Raw genomic sequence first — 20,248 nt, forward strand, 5'->3', positions numbered from 1 at the left:
GTATGGTTGCTATGTGCCCTGATCCCCACATTTACCTCAGGTATACTAGCCCTGCCCTGGGGTGTGCCTTTCACCGTGACACCCCCCATCAAAGGGCGTTCCCCATCCCTGTACAAACCCATGTCTCCTCAGAAGTAACTCCCACTGTGCTCAATGAGGCTTGTCCCCTGAATGCCCACATCAGAATTTACAGAGTTCCCCCTCAACTGACATGGCACAGTTCAAAGCACAAACTCCCTAAATGCTCTAAAGTGTGATCTCAAGGCTCCGATTCTCCATCATTTGGTTTATTGCCTTAGGAAGTAACTACTTCACACTTGTTACAGAGATTCTGGGTTAGAAAAGGGGCTGGTTTCCCATCCCTGTGTGCCCCCCGTGTCTTTCCCAGCACAAGCATATGTGTGTCTACATGGAAGTAACTCCCATTGTGCTCAATGAGGCTTGCTCCTGAAATGCAGGTGCATCTGGACCTTCAGGGGAAAGGAAAAAGGGGGGGGGAAGCCTCTCCTATTGGTTGAGCAGCCCCTGCCAGTCAGATGACCGATCACTCCCACCCCCACCAGGAAGTAGGTTCTGTGAAGAGATTTTTACTGGTGCAGAGCACTCCCTTGTGGAGCCCTACATGGACCAAAGCACAGCAAAGCCAATTCCTTTTAAAAAATCCAGTACTCCTCCATTAGCTTCTCCTTCTGTTGTCATGGAAACATGGCCTAGGTGGACAGGGAATAATCTGTCACGTGTCCTCTGTTAGCAATAATTATGTCCACTTCCAGTTCTCAGTTGCTCCCCTCCTGACCCATTGCCCCCTAGCTGCAGCTTCCTTTTGGCTTGCATCCCACAATTCTCTTTCTCCTGTCTGCTAACTCCTTTGCTCATGTCTATTTGTCCTCTTGCAGTTCTTCTATTCTTTCCCAGAAACCTCACTTCTAGAAGTAACTGGGTACAGGCAACAGTTTTCAGAGACCTAATATACTGACTTCCAGTTTAATATGCTATAATTGTCTGTGGGTACACACATTCTTTTTCCCCCATCTCACTTCCTATTCAAGCAGGTTTTGCAGGTCATTGTAGTGCTTCTAAACCTGGCAAAACTCACTTAAACCAGAGACTCTGGGAGCCACAAGGGGCCCCTGGCGATTCATTCACAATGCAATGATCACACAGTTATTACTTGTGGATGTTATGGCTGGGGCAGGGATGGCTCACCACAGGGAGGCCAGTTTTGGTGGAATCCCCATCATAGCTGTAACATTTTGCCAGGCTCTTAGATCCACAATAATGGCAATATGAATACACATGTCCTGTGATTTCATCACCTTCGTACTTCTACTACTCTCATCCTGGAAGCAGACTGTTCACACATTCAGCCTACTTATACAATCCTGGTGCCTTCAGTGGAAGTTGGTGTGGGTGTTTAAAGCTAACTGGCTGACGAGACAGTGCTGGGAAAAGAAGGTTTTCTCTTGTAACTCTAAAAAGATTTACATGAGTCACTCTATTATTTAAGTTTCCTGAGGAGATAGAAATTGCTCACTGGGTTGCTCAGGAGAACCTTTGCTTGTGTTCATCAGAAAATGGCAGTTGTACTACTTACCAAGAAACTTTTTCGTCATAAATAAACTGTGGAGGAAGTTTGAATAAGGTATATTAATATGTGAGACTGCCTATGAAGTATGGCACACTCAAAAATAAGACATTTAGTATCTCCCATCACAGTCGTCTTGTACTGATCCCTCATCCCAAATTATTTCACTCATTTCGTACCCTCCCCTCCCCTCCCCTCCCCTCCAAACTCAGTATATCTTTTTAACATCTGTAACATATACCTCAATTTATTATACATAAGGCATTTGTTTTTATGTACAAAAATAACAAGTTCACTGAAAAGGAGTAACAAACATTTTCACACTTTCCAGTTTAACTACCTAACAACGTGTCAACTTTTAAATAAATTATTATCCTCTTCCATGCACTAAAAGACCACACAGAGAAGCAAAGACAAGATTGTGATATTAAGTTTGGTTGCTATATTTCCCAGGTACAGATGTCAGGGACTTAACTTGGGTTATTGTGCATGCAAGGCATATACCACTGAGTTATGGCAAGCTTCATGCAAAGGGCTGAGTTACGCCACCTCTCCTGGCACCGAGATGTAGTCTACCTGGCTGGCATTCACCTTCCCAGTCTCCTAATTGTCAGTGTTGCCACTTTTTCTGTAACCAAGCCCTGACTTCCACGCCTAAGGAATACTCCCTGCAGTCAACAATGCAGATCCTTTATAGAAAGCAAAGAGCCTGAGGTGGTAGAGAAAGCAGGTGCACTTTGGGCCAATCTACACACTATACAGGAGATCTGTGATCAGATCTGAAGCCATTTTTGATTTCAGCAGCTGAGGAGAGGAGAGGAGAGGAGACGAGAGGAGAGGAGAGGAGAGGCATTGGGTCAGAGCAGTGGCACTGAGGGCGGAGTGATTAATGCTTTCCCCTGTAGGGGAGAGGAAGTGATGAACACTACACCCCCTCAGCATGCCTGATCTAGTTTGCACCTCCTCCCTCCGCAGCTGCTTTTACATGACTATCAAAATGCTAGGAGATTTATGTTGTGTTAGGATGTGCTTAAGATGCTCATCTGACAAGCATTTCAACAGCTACAATAAACCCTGCATAGGGTTGTGCTTTCCAGATCACCATTTGTATCATAATAACTGAGTGGTAGGATTCTGGACTATGCCACTTCAGACTGTGGGAAAAAGTATCATATGCTTCAATTCCCCCCAGCACAACAGAGCCACATTCAACATTTCCCCCCATCTATTGTTGTTGTTAATGTGGGGAAGCATAAAAAAATGCAAATCCTCCAGTTGCAGTGATCGCCCATAATTCTGGAACCTCATTCTTCAGAATGTATAGATCACCTCAAGCATGCCTACTCTTCTGGAATTCAGATAAAGATGAGATTTTCCCCTACAGTCACCACTAGGTTGCACTCACATTCTGCACCTCAGCTTTTCTTTTTCTCCCTCAGCTGTGCCTGCAGTGATGGCAGCAAATGAAGTAGCCTGGCATATTTCAGAGGAAATATTTGCACTGTCACTCTTCTGCTTCCTTTAGAGTCAGGGGAGGTGGGGAGGGGCATATGCTTCTCTGCTGGCTTTTAGCTGTCACCCACAACTAGAGGCCTCATTATGAGGTAGCTTATAGTCAATGACATGTGTTCATGCTACAATAAGGTGGCGGAGCAAAATGTGACAATACAATATCAGGCAGAAAGCATGCACTTCTTCCTCAGGTTTTATCGCCCTTCTTCCTGCCATCCCAGACTGGCTAAATATTCCCAGAACATGGCATTTTATATTATATAATAACTGGAAAAGAGGGGCAACCTTTCTGCATTGTACTCAGCCCAAGGGGGGGTGACGAGTAGCTGCTGTGAAAGGGGACTGTGCCTAGAACGGCTGGTGTCCAATTCTCCAGCAAACCAGTGCTACTCCACTTATTACATTCTTCTCCCGCCTCCCCCAGGGACATGGCCAAGGCTATAAGATGCTGCGGATCATCTGGCACCTCCACACACATCAAGACCTCTCACATAAGGCGTGGACTCAAGAAGCAAAAGGAGAGCTGCAGAGAAGAAGAGGCAGAGCTGCAGGGGAGACCAACAGGGGAGAGGAAGGCACCCACAGCGACAGGGGAGAGACATCTTCTGCCTGAACTATCTGACCTGTTGCAATGACCCATTCCATTTATTTTTAGCCCAATTTCCCCTCCAAAATGAAGCCCAACCACAATGTACAAAAGCAAATACAGTAATTGCAAAGGACCACCAAACAACAGGAAAGATTATCTGACAGTAAAAGTGCTACAATAAACCTATAAATGTTCATTTCAATACTTAAGAAAACACCAATTCAGTTAATAAGCCATTCAAAATGATGGAACACAAGGGCTGGCTCTTCAGTGTTTCCTCTCTGTGATGAGTTCAGACACTTTATTCCCATGGGAAGGGATGCCAGTAGGCTCACAACCCAGCTGGGATCATGAGGATGTGGTGGTTGTTTGAACCGGTAACTCCCTCTGGGGGCTGAACATGTGGCTGCTACAATGTGCTCATGTTTTGGTGCTGCCATGATTGTGCAGACTGTGGCAGCCACCTGTCTGCCCCCACCTGCAAAGCACAGGTCCACAAGTTCACCTGCAGCCCCTCCCATGGAAAATTGCATGATGGGGTCCAAGAAGTAACTGAACCAGGCCCCTGATTTCCATTGCAGTCTCGGGAAACATCTGAAAGTGCTATGGATGAAATGCAAAGTCACAATAACAGAGGGAAATCTTAATGAGCAAGGATGCACATTCATTTAAATGGAACAGCAAAACAAACAGCACACTCTGGTAAAACCCCACCTGACCATAGCAAAACCCTACAAAGTGGGAGCACTAACACACTGGATTGTCAAGGGCAACCAAAGAAATTTTTATTCAGGAGAGCAGCCTCAGAGCACTTACCAAAATAAGTGCAACTACAGAACAGGTATAATATGATGAATCCCTCAGGAGACTCCATGGTGACAGTGCAACGATCTAAGAAAACGAACAGGAAGAAAATGAACTGGCTTTGTACCACCCCAATATTCACATTAATAGGAAGCTGCAAGGAAGATCTATTGAGCTTATCCTGAAGATCAGAGAGTTCTACCCAGTTGTTGTAATAGCTGCGCTATCCAGTTAGAAGAATCACATTTCCCCAAGTAAAACGTATTTCACTTTGAGAACTCTGAAAATGCCATATTTTTATAACAAAGGTCTTTGTAAGAAGTTGCCTGGATCCCACACAATTAAAGAATGATGAGCATTTATTGAGGGGAAACAATTATTGTGTGAAAAGGCCCAATTATCTCCCAAAGGTGGCCTGATTTGCCAGAGGACTGTATCATTTATGTTGAAAAGACAAGTTTGGGTTTTATAGGTCATGACTAGGAAAGCGGGCGCTGCATCCCTGTGAACATTGGACACTCTGGAATTTTTAGAAAATATTAACCCAGCAGCACTGCCCACTTCTCAGGAGCTTTTTAAAATCACCACCAAACAACTTCAGTGGCTCAGTCTCATTATATGACCTTTGGGCAGGTACCTTCAGTGTAGGTGTCCATTCTTCTGTGGTACTGATGGTATTGTTGTTGCTGGGAGAACAGATTGATCCAGTTCGCATGATCACTGCTGCCCACTGTGGCTTGTTTAAGCCATGATGAGCCATGGCGCATGCCGGGTGAATAGTCAAGCTGCAGCTTGTCATGTCTTCTGAATCCAGGTGGCAGGAGTTGTGTGAGGGTTATTAAACAACCCTCACCTAACCCTGGAACAGGCCATAGGTTATGTGGTTATGTGCCATAGGCACATCCCCCACCACCCACGTTCATTTTATTTATTTATTCATTCATTCATTCATTGCATTTATATTCCACCTTTTTTCCTCTTGTAAGGGACCCAAGGTGGCTTACATTATCCTCCTCCTCTCCATTTTATCCTCACAACAACCCTGTGGGGTAGGTTGGGCTGAGAGTCTGTGGCTGGCCCAAAGTCACCCAGTGAGCTTCCATGGCTGAGTGGGGACTAGAACCTGGATCTCCTGGCTCCCAGTCCAGCACTCTAGCCACTACATCACACTCGCTCTCATATGACATGACAAGCCATGGCTGTGGCTTGAATATTCAAAATGGCTGCCCACCTGCACCAGCACATGCCACAGCCCATGGTGGCTGCGCTGTTTGATCATGCAAACTGGCCCATTATTTGGACTCCTGACCACATGGGAAAGAGTTCGTGCTGAAGGGGCTCCTATGAGATTTGGGCAATCTTAAGCACATGAGGCACATTTAAGCACATCTTAAGCACATTTCTTTTTTCAGGCAGTTGTGTTAATGCAGTTGAGGTTGCCACCAGGTCAGCGATACCTCATAATAGGATTATGTTGGATGGGAAAACTAAATTCAACCTGTTGAATCTGTTGTTAGAAAGCAACTATGTTATTGGCTGGCACTAGAAAGAACCTCAATCAGCTATGAAATGATAAACATGGACAGTGGTGTAGTGGCACATTTTGAAGTGTAGCTGTTCATCATGACAGTCCCTATAGCCACACCCCCAAGGAGAGACCAAGAATTCAGGCAGCTGTATTGATCCATATCAGTGCACCAGTTCTAGTAGTTTTATGTCCATCAGGAGCAGGTCTTTTGTAAAACTAGTGGGTCTTAATTGCCCACTAACTTTACAAGCTAGTGGGCAATGGAGACCCACTGGCTTTACAAAAGACCAATTACTTTGCATTGCAACATGGAACAATATATTGTTGCTGGGAAAATTCATTTCCCCCCAGCTAATGTGAGAATTGCAGCTAAGCTCAGAGGGAACAGGGAATTCTGAGGGGGTGGCAGAAGATGTCAGCATTCCTGCTAATAAAAAAGTGCTGGTGCTACATCGCTGTGAGCCCTGGCTCCACTATACCACTGAACATGGGGCTTCTGCACACACAAGAGGTTGTTATTGTCTCCTGGTGTCCATTCAAATCAAGAGAGCAATGTGGGGAAATTATAACAGCTTAACTGGCTGAAGAACTGGTTTATGATAGATCTTCACATGAATAAACATTCTTAAACTTAAACAGGAGGACTGAGAAACTTGCACACCAAGACATCGTGGAAAGAAGACTCAAATTGCCCCATTTCCTAGCACAGCATAACAGCCTTACAGATTCCTCAGCATATGACGGCTTAATCAGGGATCTACAAATGTTGGCTAGTGTTGATAGCCACCCATTATCAGTGTTCACCACCCAATCTTCCCCCAAATTCCTGACACTCAAAGACAGGAAGAATGTCTCTCAGTGCTTCTGAATGCCTCCAAAGCCCAGTGCAAAGGGAGCATGACCCCCTACTTTCCCCCACCCCTCACATGTGCCGAGAACTCAGGAGAGGGGAGAGGGTTTGTCTCTCCCACCTGGCATGAAGTGAGAGACCCTTCCACGTTTTCTTTCATGCATGGGATCCCTTCACTTCAAGCTAGGCACTGAGAGGCAGCCAGCAGCCAGAAAGAGATTTATGACTAGGACAGATTTACGATAATTGCTGGCAACCTCATCACCACGTTTTGACTTTAATGGAGAATGAATAACTAGAGAATTGCCTGTTGTCCTGCTGTAGACACATGTGTCTTCACCTCTTTAATGGTAGTGGTCAAAAGGGGGCACTTTTTCTTCTCCCAGATAACTCTGAGGACTAGTCTGAGGTGGTACAATCCTGAAGTATTAAGAGTATGTGGACTGCATCCCTTCAGACTGCAGCTGGAAGGATGCCATTTTTGAATGCTCTCTAACATAGAATCTCTGCAAGTTAAAAAAAAAAGTAATAATTCTAGTGCATCAGGAAGAAAGTTTCTAGATCAACTCACTCCCTGTTGTGCTAATTTAATTTTCTGGTTATGGGGAATTGTTCAAATAGGGCAGCTTTCCAAAATGTTTGAACCCTCTTGCAGTCTTAGGTGGTACAGCATGTTCTACCACCTTAGAACTCTTACTTTCTCATTCTGTTGCTGCATGTAGGCCAGGCCTGATATTGCAGCTGATGTGTGGGTATGTGTGCGCGTGTGCACACACACATCTGCATGTGTGTGGTATCTGGATATTTCCAGTCAGATTCACAGTGTTGCTCTTTAGCAGAATTGCTGCATTTCACAAAAATCCCCAGGGAAAGACCTTTAGTTGATCTTATTCAGTGACTTCACTAGCTCCGGTGGAGTGGACCTGATGTCCAGTTCTAGCTGATAATATCTACAAAGATGGCATGATACAACACTACTCTTATCTCCCCGTTTACTGGGGGGGGGGGGGAACAGAGCTGTTTATAACAGCCAGTACACTGAGTACACCATAGGCTATCAGATTTTTCAGGGAGTGTTATGTACCATAATGAACACACCCAAAACCATTTACAGTAGACAAAGCTCATATAAGCAATCATGTTAACAGAGATCAAAGACTGGGTCAATTTGAATTACTTGTAGTTGTTAAAAGTAAAGCTTAAAAGATTAAGATTCATGCAACATGGCAGAAAAACCATATCAAAAATGTCTTTTAACCTCTTAAATAACTCATAATCTGTATCATGATTTCTTTATCTTTCTTCGATAGCTCATTCTTATAATATTGCTTGCACTAGATCAGGGGTAAGCACTCTAAGCGTTCCAAACCACAATGAATGGCCACTAACAATACATCCAGTTTACAAATTTTAAAAGAAAAATTGTATAAACAAACATTTTAAAATGTGAAACATTTCAGCATAAATGTTCACTGTGACTGAAGCTGGCATTTTATGCTGAAACATTTCACATTTTAAAATCTTTTTGTACAGATTTTCTTTAAAATTCACAAACTGGATGCGCAGTTGCTGGTCATTTATTGTGCTTTGTAATGATGTGTCATGCGCATCGCATCGCCTATGTATCACTTTAATCTAAGAGCTGTAGGCCATTAACAGGCTTACCAAAGCTTAATTTCAAGGTACTAACCAGCTATTCTACAGAAAGGGTTTTCTTGGGGAAAACTTTTGGCAGGCTAGATTTCACTGTTTATGCCTGCACTGCTGGATGATACATTTCTTCCAAATATTGTCACTCAGCTCACAAGAAGTAGTGCTATTTGGTGCTAGCAGTCATTCAGGACTATAATAGATAAAATGGCTGCAGGTGTTGGAAATAACTTTAGAACAGGGGTCACCAGTGTGGTACCAGTGGGTACCATGTTGCTCTTGGGCACCTTTAGTGGCATCCATAGGCACCTGCAAAACTCTTTTCCCCATTTTTTAAATATACAGTACATACATGGATTTGTATATATCCATAGCAATGCATACAACTTTCTAGCAATTATAAATAGGCTTCAACAAAAGCAGACCAAATATCCAAATAACTATCCATTTGAAGGTGGCTTCTATATGCCACCCATTCAAATACTGAAAGTGTTGTAGGGTCTTCAGTCATTGCATTATAGGAGGTGAGTGTTTATCCTTCCAATGTTGTAATATCAGTTTTTTAGCTATCAAAAGGGCTCGGAGAATCCATTTACACTGACCATTTGTTAATTTCCATGAAGCAGGTAAATGATTTGAAAGTGCATGTACATTCGTGAGTATTAAAGACTGTTCCAGTACAAAATTTATCTGTGTAATAACCTCCTCCTGTATTGAACTGCAAGAAATTAGCCAAATAAGACAATCCCTTATTAAAGATACATTATGGTGTCCAATAGGCCTGAAAGAAAAGTTTTTGCTGAATAAGATGCAGCCTAAGATCCATAGACATGACAGGTAGACACCAAAGAGGTGATCCCCTGATCAGGCATTTTGTGGTGGTGCCCACAGCAGTTTCTCAAATTCCAAGATGTGCCCATGGGCCCAAAAAGTTTGGGGACCCCTACTTTAGAATTTAAGAAAGAGTCTTGTGGGACCTTAAGGTCTAACAAGTTTATTATTGGCCGGTATACACACACATGATGCGGTGGGGGGGGACGACTGTAAACAGTGAGGTCAGAGAGAATTTAAATGAAGAAAGTACAGACAGTGATAATTACCTTAACAGTGGCCATTCACAAAATAGCTGCTGGGTGATAACACAGACATCCCTGCATTGGTGAGCTGATTAACACATGCACTGTGTTAAAAAACCTTTGTCCCTGTTCAAATCACAGGAGGTGAGACTGAATCTTGTGATAAATTGTAATTCAACAGTTTCACATTTAAATCTGTCTTTGAAATTCCTTTGTTCAAGAATGGCCACCTTAAGATCCTTAACAGAGACCTGGCTCACACAACACGACAACCCAGGGTGGCTTGTCAGCCTTGTCATGTTGTCCAAACCCAGCATGATGGCTAAGCATGGGTTGTTAACCATGCACAAGCCACCCTGAGAACCCATGGCTTGCTGTTGGGTTGTTCAGAGTCGCTTGTCGTGTTGTGCAAACCTGGCACGATGGCTTGTGCATGGCTTGTTTGAAACGGCTACAGAGATGCCTGGCAAGAGCAGTGAAAAACCCAACTGCTCCTCACAATCTTGGATGCCTGGAAACAGCATGCACTAATGCCACCTCCCTCCTCAGTGCCCTCTGCCTCTCCTCCTCCAGTTCAGCACTTCATTTGACAGAGACTGGCTTTTTCCCCTTTGAGCAACCTTGTAGAAGGTGGCTATTCTTCCTCTATAACCTGTGATCTAGCAACTCTAGTTATATAGCGACATTCCTCTTCCTAGCACAGCTATGTGTGTATGCGTGATTGGCTTACCTCTGAGTAAACGCACATGGCCCCAATTTGGGACCATGGCAATTCAGGAGGGGGGATTTAATCTTTCCTCCCTCCTGTTTTCATGCTGGAATTACCCCCCACCACCACTGGGGGTTAAAAAAAGAGAAAAAACCACTCAATGCTTTTCTTTATTTAACTCCATGTGTGTGTGTGTGTGTGTGTGTGTGTGTGTGTGCGGGGGTGGGGGGGTCAGCATGAAAATAGGAAGGGTGGAAGCTTAAATCCCACCTCCTGACTCGCCATGGTCCTGAATTAGGGCCACACACGCACTTACCCAGCGGTAACACAGTCATGCATACATGGATAACTGTGCTAGAAAGAGGAACATTGCTTGTTCCCGGCTGTGAGGGCAGCCCAGGATACTTTTTGTTAAGTGTTAAAGAAAGAAAATAAATAAAACCCTCAGTCATCTCATCCTTAAAAGGTAAGCCCCCCGTCACCTCCACTCTGGCGATAAATATCACATTGTGTTGTTCCACAGATATATATGGCAAATAAATGTCAATGCAGGCGCTTCCCAAGGCAAGAGAGGTGGAGGGCCAGCAACAGCGAAAGCTGGTGGTAGCAGCAGAGCCCTCATCTTTAAGGCCTGAACGCTCACATGTAACACTGAATGCTGCAAGTACGCATGGGAAATGTATTTTCAAATGCCTTCCACTCAGTTCTTGGTGCACAGGAAACTACATTTCCCATGACATCTGGCAGTAATGGACAGTCCATACAAGCACCCAGACTTTCAAAATTAGGCCTCTGCTGCCACTACCAGCTCTTTTTTAATCACTGGTTCCCTGCTCTCAAGGATATGTTTTGGGAAAGGGACTGCAGTAGAGGGGAGGGCTGGTGCTTTGTGAAAGAAGTAGGAGCTGGGACTCAACTTTATAATGGACTTCGGATTTTTGAACTGGGGCCTTTGTTTCCCAATTTCCCTCCAGTTCCAAACTTTGGCACCAGCACTGGTTTTTACTGGTTTTATTAAACGTGGGAGTCTTTTTCTCTCTTAAAACCCATAACTTCTAAAAAATCAGAAATAGGTAAGTTAATGTAATAAATGGACTATTCCTATGCCTGTAGTAAATCACCCCTCCATGAGATTAAAACTGCTCTTGTAAAACTGTTCTTGTGTAATTGCTGTGATTACGCCAGTTTGGCTGTAGCAGCCCAGAGGACAGATGGCATATTAGATCAAAAACCATCTTCCTTGAGCTGTTTTCCTTACTCTTTGGTCTGATTAACATCACTATGAGTTTTATGTTAGGATTCCAATGCCACTTACAATACATCTGCTTTATTAACTAGGTTATATGACTCTGCCCTGCCCTACCCCCACATCAAAATCCAAACAAGCCATCATGTCAGATAATGCCTTCCTTAACTAGGGATACCTGGACTGGAAGCTAAAACTGGGAATAAGAGTGAAGAGACAATACCATTTAAAGAGAAGTGACAATAGGTACGTCTTCTAGCGTGATCTCAGCTTTTCCCCAGCTTTGCCCTTTGTCCATGGAAACTGTCAGTCTTGCCCCCCACCCCCACCCCATACTTTACTTGACCTGCTTGCCTTTTTTATTCTTTTTTATTCTTTGGATTACCCAGGTACATTTTTTTCAATTATATACACTTTAAAAATCATTTCAAAACAGCTGTTGGCATTGGGGAAAGGACAGGTGTTGGTTGGCACTAGCCAATTAGCTTTTGCTACAAACTTGCAGAATTTTTTTTTTTCTTTTCAGAACAGGACCTTGAAGAAAGGTATGTTTGTACTGAACTTGGTGAGGGTGCTTCTAAAACAGCCCCAGGGCTCTACAGATTACATCTGTCTTCTCCCCTAAAGGTCTCTGTTCTTTTTGATTAGCAGTGATAACAAAGACTTTTGTTGCAATCCATGTCAATGGACTGGTTTTGGTTTCATTAACAACACCAAATTCTCTTTGCCCCCTAGATTTTAATGTACAAGGATTCATTTGTCAGGGATGCTCTGACTTGGATTCCTGCATTGAGCAGGGGTTGGACTCCACGGTCTTATAGGCCCCTTCCAACCCCACTATTTTATGACTCTATGACTGTATAACAATGACTGATGACTGGCAGCAGCTCTCCAGAGTTTCAGGCAGGAGTTTTCCTAGCCCTACCTGGAGATGGTGGGGATTGAACCTGGGACCTTCTGCCTGCCAAGCATGTGCTCTGCCATTGAGCAATGGCCCCTCCCACATCCTAATACTCTTCTAACTTACAAGTTTGTTTTAAAGTGAGGTATAGTCAAATGAGTTGCTTCTACTTTAGGGGTGTCTCTACATTAACTGAAAATCCCGCAGCCCTACCAGAGCATTTTGCTTCTGTTTCTGTGGCGCAATTAGGTGGCTCCTCTGACTCTCTTCACACCTGGCATTTTATCCCACTACAGACCCACTCTCATCATGCTTCCCTCTGCCCTATAAGTTTTCATGGTGGCACGGAAGAATCAGGACAGAAGGTTCGTGTAACATGATTGATGGCTCTGCCTGTCCTTCCACTCCTCCTAGCAGGAGGGAAGTCAGAAACCCCTCTAGTGACTTTAAAGGTGGAGGGAGCCCTCCTTCCAGATGTGTTTCCTTGTGTCCTCGTGGTGCTTCCATAGGTGGCTTCCCATCTCCTGGCTTTCTTCCCCTCCCCCTGCGCTGTTGTTGCTCTTCCCCTTTATTCTGGCTTCCCAACGACCCTGTAAGGTGGGCTACGAGAAGAGATTGTTGCTGGCTTCCTCCCCCGCCCTGCGCTGTTGTTGCACTGTAGGTCTGCAACCCTCAGCACACTTACTTGGAAGTAAGCCCCCCTGAACTTAATGGGGTGCTCTGAATCAACAGAGGATGTTGATTCTGAGCTTGGTGGAATGGGGAATCAGGTCTGTCTCCTTTTGTTGTAGGGAGGCATTTTAGTCTCTTCTCCTCCAATTGAGAAATGTGAGCAGAGGCAGGAGTCACCCTCCAACCATGGGCCCTCCCCTCCTTGCAAGGAAGGGGGTGATTCTTGCCCTCTCTCCTGTCAAATCTTCCAAGTGTGACAGGCCCAGCAGCCCATCCTCAATGCCTTCATTATCCTGACTGTGCCCCCAACAATTGAAAACAAATACCAACAGCTGACAGACACAACAGCTTCTTCTGCTATTGGAGAATTTCACGGGGAGGTCACGGCGCTCCTGTTCCGTGGGCTGGAAAAAATACCACATTTTTTGCGTTTGGGGAAAACACGAGATAGGCTGGGGGAAACTGTGGGAGACACCCTGGAAGTTACTGAGGTCATGTAAAGAGCCTACAAACTTCTGCAAGAGAGCCATCTCAATAGCAGGATAAAAGCTCTGTGTGATAAACCCCTAGGTCTTTATTCTGGAATATCATTCTTTGTGATGGTGATGGCTCAGGCAAGATTTGAATCAGGAATTTCCAAGCTTACAACTCACAGGTTTATAATTATATTTAAATATACAGCATCATCAATGTATATGGTGCCCACTACTTAAGCTCTCATATACAGTAAACAGGAAAACATTTTAGCAATATTTTTGAATTCCATGGATTCTCTTACCTGCCCTGCAAAGAGGCCACAAACCCCAATTATACAGAGTATGTTGAATACAGCAGACCCAACGATGGTTCCAACACCTACATCTCCCTTCGTGATAAACACTCCTGGGGGAAAATAATTTCAAGGCATTCTATATCACTTAGAACGGGCAGAGGGTGTTAGCCAAAGATAGGTAGAATTTCCCATCGTGAACCAGGATCTTACAATAGGGCAGCTGGTGTAGCGTTAGGATTAGGGAAAATGTCACAGCATCTTTGGAAGCAGAGAAAATGTGTGTAATAAAAAGAAAACCAGAGGTGACTGCTGCATGATCAACCAATTGAAGAAGGGCAACTGAATTAATTACAGTAGGAGGCGAAACAGAAATATATGGAAAAATAAATGCAAAGGTTTCTCCTATGACATGTGTCAGAATGAAGTGGTAGCATGGACTGTAGTGGGGGATACCATATTTGAATGCTTCCCTATTTGCCAAAAAATCACACACACACACACACTCAAAAACCTGCAAATAAAAAAGACAATATTGTTAAATAATGGCTGCTCCCAGTTGTGCTACTTTCTACTTCTAGGGAGTTTTATTTTTTACATAGGGGAGCATTGAAAACTATAGCCATCTCTCCACCTGCAGTCTGAAGTGGTACACTCCCTTCTGCTACCTTAAGACTCGGTAAACCAAGTCCCCTACTTGAATCCAGTGAGCTGTTAAAGGATTCCTCAGATTTTGGTAGCATCAGTGTTATTTTCAGGGCAATGTACCTAGGATCGCACTTATTCCAGATTAATCTCCAATAATTACTATTTTGCCCATATATAAACATGGTATCAGTTAATTTGTGGTGTTCATTAAACGCCAGTTAGAAAATAGCTTATTTGAATGACATGAACATGATTTTATATGTCTTTAGGACTCGACACAGAAAATGCATTTTCCTGGATCCATTCTAATATGGTATACATCTAAAAATGCATGACAGTGTTTGGAGACCAAACTAAACGGAGCTGCTGGCCTTTCCCAAGGCAAAGTACATCAGTAAATCTTTGCTAAGCAGGTTGTCCTGACTACATATTCCACTACAGTAATTATCAGTGCAAAATGCTGGCTTCTCCTCATGCAGGAAGGATGTGATGGCTAAGAGCCCTTTGCAAACATTCCATAACAAGAATCTAGGGACCAAAACAGATACAGAAATTGCAAGTGTGGGGGCCCTGATCCAGATAGGGTCCATAGCTGGGGGAAAAGAGTTAAAGTCCCAATACTGCCCACCCTAAGGTCCCAATCCAGATCAGGAGCCCTGCACCTACTCTAGAGTAAAATGAAAAAACATGAAGCTGCTAGCTATGTCTTTTAAATAATGTCTGATTTGGCCTAACAGCTCTTCATACTGCTGCATACCCACAGCTCCTTTCTTCTTCCTCCTGCATAACCACACATGAGCACACCAATCCAACGCAAACCTAGAGAGACAAAGTAGTTGAATTTGCCATGCCCTGTGGCTCTGATCCTTCCCTTCCCAAAATCACACTCTGGAGTAGGGGGCTTGAGCTGCAGAATATGCCTCCTTGCCTGAACACTGCTGGTGGTGAATATTTCTCCCTTAACAGAAGGGCAAAAGAGTTTTTAAAGCAACTTTCCTCTTCCTCCAAGAGGTTTTGACTCAGCAGCAACCAATCAGCCTGGCCTTCCAGCATGTTATGTGCTCAGAGGACAGGTCCTACTGAAAATTGCTGTATTGCTCCTTATTCTCCCTTGGCCCTACCTTCACCTCAGATGAAACAAAGGAAAACATGAACATATGAACCTGCCTAATACCAAGTCAGCTTCTATCCATCCCAGCACTAGCTACTTAGATTTGGCAGGGGCTCTCCAACATCTCAGGCAGAGGTCCTTCTCCGGCCTGCCCTACCCCCTTGAGATCCTTTGTGGAGGTGCCAGGAACTTGAAGAATGCAAGGAATGTGCTCTGGGACTGAGTGATGGGCCCTCCCGTTTTCATTATCTCTGCAACAGCTCTCACCAAACTTCTGTCCTCAAGTATCGCAGTAACCTCCAGTTGAAGAACGAGCCATTCTTCACAGCCCTTTCTGAGTGGTATCTAAGTACCGGGATATCATTCAAAAGCATTGCATTTTGTGTTGATTAAGCAAATGCAGGCTGGTCATTCCTAACCAACCCTCCTTTTGCGGGTCATTCCAAACATACCTTTTTCCAGGATAATCATCTTGTCATAAAAATCATGCATCTTGCAATGCCCCTGGATGTGGCTGTCATTGTGGCAACTTCCCAGTGCTTGTGCACAGGGCCACAGAGACACCCACTGTGTCATTCTGTTGCTTTTTCGAGCTCTAAAGTTAATCTTATGGGTTTGCTCTTCCATCAATATTGGCCTCTCTCTCTCTCTCTCTCTCTCTCTCTCGCGCACCCCCCCCCCCTTTATGGGATAAGAACAAAACTATAAATAGCTGTGTTTACTTTCACAAATGACAGCAAGAAGTTGGTGATTTACTTACCTATGACAGACGTAAACAGCTCTGGAGCAGAGCTGCCAGCTGCCATGAATGTTGCCCCGGCCACATCTTCACTGAGGTGCAAGCGCTATGGAGAGAGAAAAAGTGTCTTCTCAGAAGCAAAACAGAACAGATACCCAGGCTATGACTGCCTGAGAGTTGAAAGCTTCATGGAGATCTCCACCATCCCCTCCAACATCCTCCCCAAGCAGAAGAGTATCCGAAGATATGCAAAGAAGTGGAGGCTGCAGCAAATTCTTTCCCCAAAGTATTTCCTCCAACATCACTCTAAAACAGGAGGACGCTAGAGGAGTGCCATCCAGTATCTAAGGCTGCAATCCTACACGCTTACCTGGGAGTAGGTCCCATGGAATTTAATAGGGCTTACTTCTGCGTAGGCATGCATAGGATTGTGCTGGTAATGGTTTTACTTTAGTTCATGCATTAGAGGAGCACTGCTGTGGCTTCTCCCCATGGTTCTGTCCCATGCCACTCCAGTAACATACACATACAGGAAATCATGTGGGACAGGCATGGACACAATGTTTGGTTCACAACACAGGCAACGTTTGGCTCAGGGTACAGTTAGATATGTTGATTCTTGTTTCAGCCTGTGAATCTCCTCTGTTCTGCCTCTTTCATTGGGGCATTAGTACATTACCTCTCTAGTGGCTGATCGCTGTCAAAATAATTAGGTGTTATCGTCATTACCAACAATTACTTGGCTGCTAATAAAAGACATTATCACATCATCAGCCTGTATATATGTGATTTCCTGTATAAATATGTTACATAATTTTAAACAACTACTTTTTATAAATAATTTCAAATGTCAGATTTTACACACATTCTTTAACTCAGCCACAAACATTGCACAGTTCCATTTTTATAATTATAGAAATGTGAAGCTCTATAAAATCATTGTACTTCTTAATTAGGGGTCTGAATGGTGGTGACAAACCAGGAGAAGTTCTTGGGTTTATGGTGAATAGCACAATGAAAACATCAGTTCAGTATGCAGCAGCTTTGAAAAAGGCAAATTCCATGCTATGTTTATTAGGAAAGGAACAGAAAATAAAACTGCCAGTATCATAATGCCCTTGTACAAATCTATGGCACAGCCAGGTCTGGAATACTCTGTACAATTTTGGTTGCCCCATTAAAAAAATATATTGTAAAGCTGGAAAAGGTGCAAAAAGGAGCAATCAAAATGAGCAAGGGGATTGGAACATCTCCCCTATGAGGTTTGGGGACAGGAAAGGCAAAAGAAAGCAAGCACACCATTCATTTATGGAATTCACTACTCTAAAATGTAGTGATGGCCACTATTTTAACATTCCCTAATTAAAAGGGAATTAGACACATTCACAGAGGATAAACGTATCAATGGCTATTAGCCATGAACCTCCATATTCAAAGCTAGTAAGCCACTAAATAATATTTGCTGGAGAGCAATACTGGGGGAGGACTATATGTCTTCCTGGTCCACCTTGTGGACTTCCTGGGAGCATCTAGTTGGCCACTGTGGTCCGATCCAGCAGAGTCCTTCCTATGTTCTTATTTCATTTTTGAAGGTGATGGGGTTATAGAGAGGAAATGGTGGAATTTTACAGATGTTCAAGAAAGTTAAATTCATAGAAATGACCAAATAATTTAGACCAGACTTGCTGGTTGGCAATTACAGGAGTTGCAGTCCAACACATCTGGAGGGAACCAGACAGGAGAAGCCTGATTTAGACATTAAACCTGACGGCTTGTAAAGGAAAGATGATAACTCTGGCTTATACACTCTGTTAATAAATGTGAGAAAGTAGCATCGGCGGATACTCACTTCACAAATCTTTTCCAATGAAGGAACAAAGAAATCATCACAGACAATAGCCAATGCATAGAACATGTAGACCGCCTGGGAAAAGAGAAAGGATTCCTTTTAGAAGGTATTAATGTAATGTCCTTCTTTAATTCTGTTGAATTAAGATACATCTGCATATTGGTTTTGGAATTATATGAAAGGCATATCTCCACCATAGACTTCTCTTCAGGGAACCCTGGAAACTGTAGTTGTGTGTGTGAGGGGCAGGAGCTTGATGTCTCTAACAGAGGCCTTTCAATATCTACCTCACCATGCTACCATTCTAGGATCTTTTGTGGAAATATGTAGTATAAAATCAACATATGCTTGTAGAGTAGATGTGTCCCAAAATGCATTCAATGCACTTCCAAACATAGTTGTACACATCCATCAAAGCACTGTTGGTAGTACAATATTAGAACCTGGAGCCATCCAATGAATGTGAATGCTGGGAGACTGAGGACAGACAAAAAGAAGTATTTCTTCACACAGCGCATAGTTAGCTATGGAATTTGCTACCACTAGATGACCACCAACTTGGATGGCTTTAAAAAGGGATTAGACAAATTCATGGAGGAGAATGCTATCAATGGCTACTAGTCATGCTGTCAATATATTACCTCCAGCATCAGACGCAGTGTGGCTCTGTACGCCAGGTGCTGGGAAACATGAGCGGGAGGGTGTTGTTGCACTCATGTCCTGCTTGTGGGCTTCACATAGGCATCTGGTTGGCAGCTGTGTGAACAGAATGCTGGACTAGATAGGTGTCTGATCTTACATTCTCATGACATGCAGCTGGAACTCTGCTCCCCATTAACAGATCTATCAAGTGTCAGTGCTAGCAGCATTGTCTGCATGACTGGCTTTGTGGTATAAAAGGGGGAAAATGCTACCCTCATCTTAATGCAAGCCCACCAGCAGGTCTCGAAGAAATCACTGATGGGATGGCAGGCACATTCAGCTTTTCCACTACCACACAGCTTTGGCCAAAGGATGGAACTGCTGGGGGATTATCCACACCAATTATGGAAGCTTCCTTATAGCAAAGGCCAGGACAGCTGAGGTGATACTCCCTGACTTCCTATAAAAGCTTTCAAGTTGTGCTTGCTGACTAGTCTGAATCACTAGGAGAGTTGCTCTTGCTGGTTACTCACTGCCTTTGCAACCCTCCACCTCTGCTTTGCCCCTCCTCAATTGCACAGGAGCTGGATCTGTCTTTTAGGACTCATGTGTCAAGTTAATAGCGAGGCCAAAGGCCATCTAGATGGGCATTCAATCACAGCATCTCATTCTTAAATATATCCAACACAACCTTGCTTATTCTGAGAGAGGGTTCTCTGGATATAGCTGAAACATGGGGCATGGGTGCAATCCAACCCCACTTTGCAAGAGAGCCTTCCCATTTATTTTAACTGGAAGGTGGCCATACTCAATGTTTTTACTCTGCACTATTGTACATTACCCAATCTGTGAATGTAATAGGATACTAGAAAAGCATTGGATCTCTGACTCATTCTCAAAAATGGGTTGTGTAACATCCAATAATGCACAGTATCAAAACTGTACATATTCAGATACAGTACCTTTCCAGACTCACATGAAATAGTGGGTGATCCTGCATACTGGATACAGTTTTGGATAGTAAGTAGCAATTGTGCACTTGGTGCTGTATGAGGACATTCTTGTATTATGCACTTTCTTCTATATGGCCTATATATGAATATAGAGTCCTATTTTGCATTTGTATGCACCTTTAGTATATTACAGTTATATAGTTATTGCATTTTTATATTTATTTCTATGTGCTCTTCCTTGTTTGGGTGAATTTTATTCTGCTTTTTTATTGTTAACTTTCTCAGAAAGATCAAAGAGGTTTCCAAAACATATTTTTAAAAATAGAAAAATATACTATCACAATAAATAATAAAAATATAAAATAAATGACATACAATATCAACTATGTAAACATTACAGACACCAGCATAATAT

At 43.4% G+C, this 20,248-nt stretch overlaps 1 protein-coding gene across 5 annotated transcripts in view; it reads right to left on the reverse strand.

Annotated features, from left to right (window-relative positions):
• The window catches only part of SLC24A3 (solute carrier family 24 member 3), a 269,195-nt gene that overhangs the window by 51,417 nt on the left and 197,530 nt on the right, over positions 1-20,248 (reverse strand). For 3 of the 5 annotated variants that reach the window (XM_084850757.1, XM_084850753.1, XM_084850754.1), the window contains 5 exons: positions 18,239-18,313; positions 16,411-16,495; positions 13,901-14,004; positions 4,503-4,577; positions 1,595-1,620 (listed from right to left, as the gene is read on the reverse strand). In XM_084850757.1, coding sequence (XP_084706883.1) covers positions 1,595-1,620; positions 4,503-4,577; positions 13,901-14,004; positions 16,411-16,495; positions 18,239-18,313 — 365 coding nt within the window. The remainder of the gene's footprint in view (positions 1-1,594; positions 1,621-4,502; positions 4,578-13,900; positions 14,005-16,410; positions 16,496-18,238; positions 18,314-20,248) is intronic. The other 2 variants (XM_084850755.1, XM_084850756.1) reach the window with 1 other exon arrangement.

The sequence above is a fragment of the Heloderma suspectum genome, chromosome 4 (assembly GCF_057233095.1).
Source record: "Heloderma suspectum isolate Gila_16-S chromosome 4, 16-S_ref, whole genome shotgun sequence".
Lineage (NCBI taxonomy): Eukaryota > Metazoa > Chordata > Lepidosauria > Squamata > Helodermatidae > Heloderma > Heloderma suspectum.